Consider the following 12,520-nt stretch of genomic DNA (forward strand, 5'->3'; position numbering starts at 1 on the left):
ACTTATCGATAAGAGTTGGTAAAATCTGCGAAAGAATCTGTCAATGCGATCAAATCTCAAACATATTTTGCCATTTCAAAAATATACAAAGTTAAAAATTTTCTTGAAATTTAAGAAAATTCGAAGCATACAAAATTCCGAAAATTTTCTCTAATTTTTGTTAAATTTTGGTAAATTATAGTAACTTATCACTTCGTGTTCGTCAAAGCTGTCAAAGTATCTGTGAACACGACCAACTTTATCGCTTGATAATTTTCATTATTCACCGCTGACTTTACTTTTCACTCCCTAGGGTATGAAAAGTACCTTTCAATACCTAGGGTTTAAAAAATATAACTTTGGCCCGCATTGATAAGGGCTGAAATCATGCATGAGTTATAAAAAGTATCTTATAAAAGCAAACTAAACAAAAAATAAGATTAAGGCGATTAAAATAACTTGGGTCTCCGCAACATAGATAATGTTTTTGACCAAAAAACTGGATGTGCTTCTTTTAGTGACTGAGACAATTTTCAGCGTTCAGAGTGATGGTGATTTTTAATGTGTTGTTTTTGGCCCAGAGACTGAGTGTGCTTCTTTTTTTTATTAAAGCTATTTTCAGCGTTCATGGGGATGGTGATTTTGGTTGTGGTGTTTTTGGCCCCAGAGACTGGATGTGCCGTCTCCCTTGGAGAGAGTGAGCTTCTCAACGAGTTCTTTGCTGGGTGTTTTAAGGTCATAGGCCAAACCGATCCAGGACATAGCCTCGATAAAAGCTGTGGTTGGATTCAGTCCGTAAGCGCCAAGCTCGGCGGCTTTGTAGTCCCACGGGAACGAGTGGTGATAGTTGTGCCAACCCTCGCCGAGAGTAAAAAAGGCGACGGTCGGATTCTCCGTCGGCTTCACTTTCCTGAGGAGCAAAAGATAAGCGAATAATCGATCATCGTTAAAACTTCTCTCCTTCCGACTTCTCCGCCGGAAACCATTAAAACGACATGACAAAAAGTGGCGATTACGGGAGCAAAGTTCGATTTATTAAAGCCAATTTCTAATGCGAAATCTTAGCTTTTCTACTATTCAACATTTCAGAGAGTCTGGAAAATTAAATTTTCTATCTTAGATATCTCATTTTTCTTCTCTTACCAGATTATTAGATTTGTGATTTATTTTGTTTAATTTAATTAATTCCATAATGATGGTTCATTGGATGAAGGTTATTTTAATGAAACATTATTTTCCAATGTTAAGCCGTTTAGAAAAGCGACTTTTTAAAACATTTTTTTATTGCATTGTTTTTTAAATTGAATTCTTATTAAAATTGTATAAATATAATACTTAAATGTATCAGTACGAAATTAGTTTTATTTAATTTTAAGTTTAGGAAAGTTAAACATTTATTTAAAAAATTAGATTTTTAAATTGTAAATTAATCATTTTTCGAAAATTGTTGAAAATTTTAATTTCAACATTTAGAAATTTTACAAAATTGAAATCTCCACATTTGAAAATTGAATTTCCCACAGTTGAATTTTTAACTATCGACGGTTCAATTGCTTTAAATTCAACTGTTAAAAATGAAAAAAAATTTAAAATCAAACATTGAGTTTTCAACTGGTAAAGACTAATAAAATTTAAATTTAAATTAAATTTAACTTTTGTAAATTCAAGTGTTTAAGGTTGAAAATCTGACATTGAATTTTCATTTATTAAAAAATAAAGAAAAATGAAGAAAGAAATTGAAAAATATTAAATATTGTAGAAAATTGAACATTAAATTATGGAAAATTAAATATTAAAGAGCATACAAAATTCAAGTGTGTACAATTTTCGTGGATTTAAAATTCAACTGTTGAACATGAAAATAAATTCAACATTAAATTTTCAACAGTTGAATTTTTAAATGTGGCAAATTGGAGAAAATTTAATTTTTATCTGTCGAAAATTAAGTTGTTGAAACTTTAGGAATATTAACAATTGAAGTGTTAAAAGTTTTTGAAAATTGCAGAAATTTAAGAATGAAACTTTTAACCGTCCGGAATTCCAATCTCGACAATTCAGCTGTTGAAAATTCAACTTTGGAAAATTAGAGAAAATTGAAGACAATTTTCAACTGTCGACAATCGATATTGGAAATCCAACTGTTAAAAACTGAAAATTGAACATTGCATTTTCATCAGTTGAAAATTGAATTTCGATCTGTTAAAAACTTAACCGTTATTTTCCAACGGTTGAATTTTTGACAATAAACAATTAATCTTTTTGAAATTTATCCCTTCAAGTTTGAAAATTATATATTAAGTTTTCAACTGTTGAAAATTACAAAAAAATGAATTTTTAACACTTGAATTTTATACTTTCTAAAATCGAAAATTCAACTGTAAAAAATTTAAGAAAATTGATAATTCAGCTCTTGAAAACTGAATTTTCATCAGATAAATTTCTGACTTTCGAGAATTCAACTATTGGAAATTTAACTGTTAAAAAATGAATCAGAATGCAAATTGATCATTGAATTTTGAACTGTGAACAATTAAAGAAAAATTAAACATTAATTTTTAAATGTTGAATTTTTAATTATGAATAACTTTAGATATTTATAATTCAACTGGGAAAGATTGAAAATTAAACATTGAATTTTTAACCGTTGAAAATTAGAAAAAATTGAACATTGAATTTTCAACTATCAACAATTAAACTGTGCAAGATTGACAAAAATTGAACTTTCGAATTTGACAATTCAACTAATGCATATTGAAGAAAAATGAACATTTAACTTTTGAAAATTCAGGACGAAAGTGAATTTTGCCTTTACAAATTGTTTAGAATGTTATAATTTTACATGAGAACTTTAAAAAAAGAGCATTTTAATACACAATTTTTTTCGATTTTTTCGAAAACGGATCGCCATGAGCAAATTATGTTTAGGCAAATCAATATTTACCATGTTTAATATTATTCTTATACCATTTTTCAGTATTTTAAGTTAATAGAAAACATTTTTGTGTGCTTGAGTATTGAAAAAAGTATTTATTTATAATTAATTTCTGATAATTAGTTCGGATCTTAAATGTCAAAGTAGGGTCTTCAATACGCGAAACTTAGATTTAAAAATTTCAAAATAGAGTCAAATTAAGGGTTCGAGATAGGACCTTTTAATCTGCATGTTTCGAGATAGAGTCTTATCATTTGGAGATGCCGATACACAGAAAAACCGGGGCATTTCATGAGAACTAATTTTTGCTTTAAAGCCGGATGAAAAAAAGGAAACTTCTCTTACTGAACAGTAACCCAAACAATAAATGGATTCAAAGGAACCCAAAGTATGGATTTTAATACACTTTTTGTACAGAAATTTTTTTCTATTTCGACTCACTTCGAAGATTTTATAAATAAGTGACAAACCTTTTACTTCAAAATAGAGATCTAATAGTTTTATACAGGAAAAAATTTAATAAAGAAACTAAAACGAAATAGAATAATAAAAGGAAGATAATACGCATTAGTTGTGATCATTTTTAAGGTTATGTTTAAAATCCGATGCTTTTAACTGCGCACGTACCGTAAGTGACGAGCCTAGGCACTTCTGTCATTTAATTCAATCTCTTTAAAAACATTTTGTTAATATTTATTTGTATGATTATTCCTAGTCTTTATTGATTTCAAATAAGCCCGCTCTTTTCAACGCATGCGCAGTTTAAAACGCTACAACGCGTCACTGGCCATCTATCGGATATCAGCGAAACAAAAAGGAAGCCTCAAAAAGAGTTTTATTTTTTTCTTGGTTCTAAAGGATGCCAACTTTGACTTGAGCCGCAACATTACTGAACCCCCACCTTTTTCTGTGTATAATTTTTAAATATTAAATTAGCAGTGCTTTCCTACTAATCTTATTTTGGAATTGTCAAATTATAAAAATTCGAGTATGTATAAAAAGCGATCTCTTCAGACCAAGGAAAAGACTTGAAAATAAGTTGAGAAGATCCCTTATTCTTAACATTTCGAAAAACAAATGCTCTTCTCATTACTTAATTCTGTCAAAACCATTAACAATTTTTAATGTAGATAAAAACAAAATGTCAACGAAAAAAAATGACATTTAAAAAAAAGTAAGGTTAGAAAATACAAATCTAAAAATCTTCACCTTTAGTTGTTGGTATTATAAATTTGACCCCGTTGAAAGATAGTGAAGTCTATTAATGAAAAATAAAACACATTGCAAATCGCTTAAGAAAATAAATATTTAAAAAAATGTTTTGGAAGGGGAGAACGGAAAAGCTTTCAGCTTTGATTCTCGTGAGATTAAAACGAACAATTCACTTTCCTCTTTGAATGTTAAAGTTTTGAAAAGGGACGATAGCACTATTGTCCTGGTTTGGTATAAAAAAGGATACGAATTCAGACAGATAAATCAACTTTTTTCTCACCCAATTCAGCATTAAATAGCTATTGTAAAAAAATTTGTTTGCATAAAGTTTAAACTATCACTCAAACAACGAAATTTATATCTAGATTATAACGTAGATTAAGAACTTTTTGTTTCAGTACCATTCGATGGTAGGTTGTCTTTTCAGATTAAAAGAGTTTCTAGTAAATTCGACATTAAGAAACATTTGGGATTAGTTCCAAGCTTGATGAGTTCATAAAATTAATTGAAGATTCTCTAAACACTCGTCAGCTTACTAATGTAGTATCTAAAATTGTTTGCTTAGATTGTCACAAACCAAATAATCATAAAGTAATTGCCAATCATCAGGTCAACACTAGTCATCAGTTTGACTAAAAACAGTTTTTGTTTTTACACCATTAGCCCAATAAGTTTGAAAGACTTGTAGCAAATATTCTCTTAACATTCATCAGATTACTAATATACTCGTAGTATATAAAATCGTTTCATTAAATATAACCAAAGAAAATCATGACAATGCTAGACACAGTCCAAAAAACCATAAATTTATGTCAAAAAATCAGGTCGTAATTGGTCATCAGTTTGATTGGGAACATGTTTAAGTTTTACAACATGAACCCAAAAAGTTCAAAAGACTTATAGTAGAGATGTTGACAATCAGGGATCTTTTCAACATCATATAGAGCTTTTTCTGGTGTAAAGTATGTTCTTTTTATACCTACTATTCTTTTTATAATGTATTTTATACTCAGACATATTAATTGGATTGTTATAATCATTTCCTAGATTGTCTTCACTTGCAGCTGCTTTTTATTTTGATGGAATAATTTTGATTATATTAAGTAACAAAGAGAAGATAAAATAAAAGAATCGTTGTTCAAAATTTATATCAAGTTCATAAAGTATATTCCAATCTTTTTGTTACTATATTATTCCATAGTATGTTGTCTTTTGTGGTCTTTTGTAGATTATTTTTCACTAGAACCAAAGAACAACATGACAATGTTTGACACAATCCAATTAACTGTAATATTAGCATATTATTATATTATCATATGGTCATGCCATTATCATAAATTCAGGTAGAAACTGGTTACGATGTAGACTAGGAATGTTTTTAGCATAATCGAGGTCTTTTTCTGATCTGAAAAATGTATTTTGTATACCTACTATACTTTTTATCATCACTCTTTCTATTATCACACAAAAACATTAATTGGATAGTCTTAATGATTCCCTATATTGTCTTTACTTGCTCCCGTTCTTTATTTTGATGGAATAATTCTGTTTGTAATCGTATAAAGAAAAATTAAATTAAAGATTTGTTATATGAAATTTACATTTCTATGTGCACGCGAATTCTAAATTTTTTGTTTCGTTACCATTCTTATATAGGTTCTCTTTTGAGATTCAAAGAATTCCAAGTGAATTCAGCATTGAATAGACATTTGGAATTGATTCCAAACTTGATGAGTTCGGAAAATTAGGCAAAGATTTTCTTAACATTTGTCAGTTGACTAATGTACTATAGATAATTGTTTGCTTGATTCGCGATAAATTTTATGTAGGTCAGACTGGTAGATTATTATTTTCAATTAGAACAAAATATCATAAGAATTTCCAACATAATGCAAGGAAATCTGATGCTATCATCTTATCACCTTATTATGATAACATTAGGGCAAAACCGGTATTCAGTTTTGCTGGGAATTTTTTTTGGTTCATAAAATTAAGCAAAGCTTCTTTTAAAATTGGTCATGTCACTTATGTAGTACATAAAATTGTTTGCTGAAATTGTAATAAATTTTATGTAGGCCAGACAGGTAGCTTGCTTTTCACTAACAAAGAACAGCATGACAGTTTCGGACACAGTCCAAAGAACCATAATGTTATCTTCAAACATTTTGTTTGTCTGCAAACATGTTTTGGTTTGACATCAGTTAGCCTAATAAGTTTAAAAGACTTGTAGCAGGAATTTTGACATTAAAGGATTTTCTTATCATCATCAAGGACTTTTCCAGGTCTGAAGCATGTCATTTCTATAACAAATTTTTATCTAATGTTTATACATTTGGACACATGAACTGGATTGTTAGAATGATTCCCTACATTGTCCCAACTTGCTCCCGCTTTTTATTTTTATGAAATAAGTTTGGTCGTAATTTAAAAAAAAAAGATCAAATAAAAGATTCGTTATACCTATTGTATGGTCGGTTGCCCCACATGTGTGCGAAACTGTTGACGAGAAACGTTGCATTTAGCAGCCAAACGTAACGAACGATGACAGAGTGGATGCTGATGAACCAAGTTTCATTCCAACAGTAAACGGGTATCAGAGTTGGTAGGATGAAACAGAGAGAAACCATGATGGGCTCGTAGTATCTATGAACATAGAACACTATGAATAGTAGATACATTTTGCACTAACCTTCTGACTGGTCATATTATTTGATTTATGTACATCACTCTCGGAACATTCGAATTGTGGTCCAAAATCTACGTGTTGAAATTCAGATTTAAATGAGCTGTACGTGAACAAAAGCCTATAAATCCATTTGCGAAGATTCCTCAATAACATGGCAATAAATATATTTCATAAACGCCGGAGATTTATTTAGAATTCAAATAGGATAATATAAAGGAAACTATCTAGATGGTTATCCAATTTTATCAAATTGTTGAATCTATTAACTTGGATTGATGCAGCTTTTATGACATATTGAACAATTTAGTACAGAATATACGGATCTCAATTTATATGTTTTAAAGCTTATAACCTATTTCAAGCTCAATTTTAATCGAATAGAATTTGTTTGCGAACCAAGGGTCAATATATATATTTCTGGATTTCTGAAAATGGTAAAACCATACTAAAACAATTTATTTAAAAAAATAGATGTACCATGTTTTGCTTCATTACTCCACCAAATAACTCAACTTTTTAGTGGAATGTTTTATTTATAATTTAATTAATCAATATTGTTGAAATATTTGAAAAATCTGAGTATTTTGATTAATAACTTAAGAGGTGGAAAGTATTCAACTGTTTTTTACAATTAAAACTTTATTAGGGAGCGTCTTCATATTCCACATATTTTTAAATACGAAATATAAAAGTGATTCTAAGTAGCCGACAATGTAGCAATGAATAAATAGTTGAAATTATTTGACACTAGTATAAAAATACTTTTAATTATATTCTCTATACATTTTTTCATTTCGGCACATTGTCTAATACATTTCAGGATCATAAATTAAAATAAATTTTGCAGATTTTTCCAAGGATTGCCTTGCAAAAGTACAGTCAGATAATAAATTTATACGTTTGCAAATCATTTTAGTATTTCAGACTTCACTTTTTCCTCCATTTCCGATATTTTACCCTTTTTACAGATTTTTTTCTCCCTGTTTCCAAAAATAGTTTTGGTTAAAAAGTGTACCCTTTTTTTATTTCAAAATTCCTCTCGTTTGTTTAAAATGTGTACTACTTTGTGACATTTTTTGTTTGTTGAAGATTCATCTCTTGGGCTGCAAATTTGATCATTTTGCTGAAAAATCGTCTTTTTCGTTAAACATTTAATTGTTTTGTTAAAAAATGCAACTGCTCGATTGATAAATAATCTATTTTCGATAGAAATTAAACTATTTTGTTAAAAACTTTTTTTTTTTTAATTTGAGATTAAAATATTTTTCTGTTGAAATATTAACTATTATATGTTTCTTTCAGAATTCATTTTTTTAACCACTACTTGGCTTAAAGTTGAATCACTTTGTAAAAATTACATATTTTAAATGTTTAAGATGCATCACATTCGTTGAAAATGTATCTTCTTGCCAACAAATTTAACTATTTTCTTGAAAATTCGTCTTCTTTTTTTAAAATTAATATTTTTTTACAATTTAAGGATTTAACAACAAATTAAACTATATGGTTAACTTAAAAAATCGATAGAAAATTTAACGATTTGGTTAAAAATAATTATCTCGGTAAAAAATTAACACTCTTTAAATAATCAACAAGATTTCATTAGAAAATTAAACGGTTTAGTTTAAAATTAAGCATTAACTTTCAACTTCAACTATTGTTCAACAAAATATTTTTTTGTTGTTAAAAATTATTTCTTTGATTTAAAAATGCACCTATTCCATTCTTTGTTGAAAAATATTTTTTATAAGTTGAAAATTCAACTATTTGGTAAAAAATGCATGTACTTTGTTGAAAATTTGTATTTTTTAAAATGAAGACTTATTCCTTTGGTTGAAAGTTAAACTGTTTTTTTGAAAGTTGGTTTTATTTTTGGTTAAAAGTTTATTTTTTTAACTGAAACTTGATCTTTTTTAGCTTAAATTTCCACTAGTATGTAGAAAATTCAAATATTTGGTTGGAAACTTATGTATTTTGTTGATTGCTTATATTTTTTCTGAAAAAATATCTCAATTAAACAATCGACTTTTTGGTTGAAAATTTTACTATTCCGCCAATAGTTTTTTTCATAAGAATTAATTTTTTATTAATGGAAATGTAAAGCGATTAAATTTGTTTTAAAACTTATGTTATAATTTCAAAATTGATTTTTTCTATTTGAAAATTCCTCTTTTTGGTAGAAAATTAATCTTTTTGTTAAAAGTGCAACCCTTTTGGATTAAAATGCAACTGCTGCGTTGAAAATTAATGTATTTCGTTGAAAATTCGTCTATTCGGGTAGAAAATTAAACTTTTCCGGTTAAAAATTCATTATTTTGTTCAGAATTAACTTTTTTGTTGAAAATATAAATATTTAAAATAAAAAATTTACCTGTTTTGTAGAAAACTCGTTTTTTAAATAATTTTTTTTTCTAAGGAAATTTTAATTATTCTATATTTGATTAAACTTGCTATTTTTCGTTTTAAAAATTAAACTATCTGGTTGAAAAATGGTTTAGTTGGTCGAAAATCGATCTTTTTTTGGAAAAAAAGTCATTTTCACTGTTAAAAAAGTAACTTCATTGCAGAAACCTCTTCTTTTTAGCTTGGGAATTAAACATTATGAATATTTTTTGATTGTCCTCAAAAGCTTTTTTTGTTCATTATTCAACTGTCGTTAAAAATTCGTGTTTTTGATTTGAAAATTCACCTTTTGTTAGAATATTCTTTTTTTGTTTTTTTAAAATTCAACTTTTGAGTTGAGACTTAAATTCTTTAATAAAAAGTTAACTATTCAATTTTCCATAGAAAATAAATGGTTTTTAGTAAAAGAAATGTATTTTTATTAATTCGACTCTTTCAGTAGAGTATTGATCCTTATCTTTGAAAATGAAACGATCCTTTTTAAAATGGATTAATTGGGTTAAAAATCCGTCTTCTTTTATAGAAAATTAAACCTTATGTTTGCAAATGTAACTATTTTGTATAAAATGTATGTATTTTTTAATAAATATTGAGGAATATTCATAAATGTTAAAATATACCGTTAAAGGCTAAGAAGTTGTAGAAAAATGGACAACTAATTTTACAGTAAATAAAATAAGAATAAAGAGGTAGCTTTAAAAGCAGAATACGTTCAGCGAAGGAAATTTCCTTATAAATGAAAGCGCGCAATTTCTGGTGCATTTCCACTTCAGGGTAAAATTAGTTACTAAGATGAATGTTATTAGCTTGATCTTAAGGGGTCGTCTTTTAAATTGAAGATTAAACGATGAGCTTGGCTTGAATCGAGAGTAGCGCTGAGAGTGATCTGCGTAATACATTTTTAAACTACAAATGGAAATGGTAATTTAAGTCTAGAATATACCTACCAAGTTTAAGAAATCAAATTTGGCCTTTTTCACTTTCTTAATTCATTTGCAGAATTATCTTTCATTTTAATATTTTATGATGGACAAATAACCGACTTTACCCCTTCCTAGGCCAACCTTACCTCGTACTCTAGCCAAAATTATCCTGTACCCTAACCGAATTTACCCAGTACCCTAGCCAACTTTACCCAGTACGTAGCCAACTTTATCCCGTAATCGAGTTAACTTTATTCCGTATCCTAGTCACCTTTACCCCATACCTCAGAAAACCTTACCCTGTATTCTACCCAAATACTACTCCTAATTAAATTAAATTTAATTTAAATTAAATAAATTAAATTTAGCACCCCTAATCTATTCAACTTTACCCCGCGCGTAGCCAAATTTACCCTGTTCTTCAGTCAAATTTACCCCGTCACCCCCGGTACTCTAGCACAATTGTAATTCCTACCCTAGCCAACTATACCCCGTACCTTACCCGGATTTACCCCGTACTCTAGCCAACTTCAATTCGTAAAGTAGCCAGCTATACCCCTTATTATAGCCAACTTTACCCCGTACCCCAGCCATCTTTACCCCGTACCTTAGCCGAGTTTACCCCGTAAGCTAACCAAGTTTACTAAGTACCCTAGCTAAACTTACCCTATTTTTACCTATTTCTACAATCTTTACCCAGTACCCTAGCCCATTCTATTAACAGCTTATAGGCTACGAAAGCATTTTTTGTGAGCATCTGCAGCCTAGAACTAATTTTTTTGTTTCGGAATTCAACTCTTTTAGTTAAAACTTCTACTGTTTTGTTAAAAATTTAATTATTCTGTTAAAAATGCAAATTGTTTGTTTAAATACAATAGTTTTGAAATTTAAACTACTTTTTTAAAAATTAATGTTTGGAATGAAGATTCATCTCCTTGATTGAAAATTCCAATATTTTGTTCAAAATTCGTTTCATTTTTGGGTGAAGATAAATTTTTTTAATTGAAAATTCAACTATTTTACTTTTCGTTGAAAATTATTTTTCTTGGTTTAAATTTGAACTGTTTAGTTGAAAATCATTTTTTTAAATTATATTTTTACGGTTAGAAATTTCATGGTTTTTATTGAGGCCTATACTATTCTTTTTGAATTGAAAATTACAGTAAAAATTCATGTCATTTGGGGAAAATTCATCTTTTCGTAGAAAATCAAGTTTCTGGTTAAAATGTTGACTCTTTGGTTAAATTTTGTATTCTCTTCCTAAAAATATATTTTTTGAAAGATTAATCAATTTCGTTCAAAAATTCATCTCATTGTTTAAAATTTTTTATATTTTGCTCTGAATTGTTTTCCGTTTTTTGTTGAAAAAAAAACAAATAATTTGTTGTAAATTGATCTTTTTTGCTTAAATTTAAATGTTTTCGAATTCAAATTTCAAATTTTGTTGTTCAAGTATTATTCATTAAATTTTTTATTAGAAATATTTTTTTTCAACTTCTGCTTTGTAAAATTACTTTGTTAAAAATTCATTCTTTCGTTGAGGATTCATAGTTTTAGTTTAAAATTTACCCGTACGTTGTTAACATAACTTTTTTGTTGAAAATTGAGCTATTTCTAGAAAAGTTTTTTGCGAATTTTAAAAGTACAATAATTTGGCTAAAATAAAATTATATGGTTGAAAATTAATTTTTTTCTTAAAAATTTACATTATTGGCCGAAAATTTAACTATTTTGTTGCAAGTTATTTTTGTTTGAGAAAATATTTTATAAATATTAAAACTAAAAATCAATTTTAAAAAAAATTCATTTTGGCCCAGTAGATAAAAAACAATTAACAACAAATTATTTGTTACGTTAGAAGTTCTTATTTTTAGTTGAATTTAATCATTTGATAATTCGTTTTTATTTTTATTGAAAATTAACTTTTTTCACTGAGTATTCAACGATTCCATTTTGCATTCAAAATTGATCTTTTTCATTTAAAAATTGTGATATTTTGTTGAAAATTCATCTATCATGATTGAAAAATTAATTTTCTCGTTAAAAATTTATCTTTCAGTATAATACTAAGTTTTTGGTTGAAACTTCATCTTTGGAAGTGAAAAATCCAGCTATTTGAATAAAACATTTAATTATTTTTTTGAACCTTCAAGTATTTTGTTAAAGTCATACTTTCGGTAAAAAATGAATCTGTTTTATTGAAAAATTTTCCTTTTGAATTAGTTTAAAAATTTAAATTCCTGAATGTAATTTTTATGAAAAGAAAATTAAAAATTAAAATCCCTTTTACGAGGGTAGTTCAATAAGTCCTTAGAATGACCAACAGATGGCGCGCGAATCGCTCCAAATCATCTGTTTTCAGTCAGCACCACTCCCGACTAGATA

At 27.8% G+C, this 12,520-nt stretch overlaps 1 protein-coding gene across 1 annotated transcript in view; it reads right to left on the reverse strand.

Moving 5' to 3' along the window:
* Positions 1-223: 223 nt before the first annotated feature.
* LOC117177801 (acyl-CoA Delta(11) desaturase-like) overlaps positions 224-12,520 on the reverse strand; it is a 144,855-nt gene continuing 132,558 nt past the window's right edge. Inside the window, exons 5-6 of the mRNA XM_033368737.1 lie at positions 6,584-6,766; positions 224-889 (exon numbers count right to left, since the gene is read on the reverse strand). Of these exons, the coding sequence (XP_033224628.1) occupies positions 598-889; positions 6,584-6,766 (475 nt within the window). The 3' untranslated portion in view covers positions 224-597. The remainder of the gene's footprint in view (positions 890-6,583; positions 6,767-12,520) is intronic.

Source organism: Belonocnema kinseyi, chromosome 8 (assembly GCF_010883055.1).
Source record: "Belonocnema kinseyi isolate 2016_QV_RU_SX_M_011 chromosome 8, B_treatae_v1, whole genome shotgun sequence".
In the NCBI taxonomy this organism is placed as follows: domain Eukaryota; kingdom Metazoa; phylum Arthropoda; class Insecta; order Hymenoptera; family Cynipidae; genus Belonocnema; species Belonocnema kinseyi.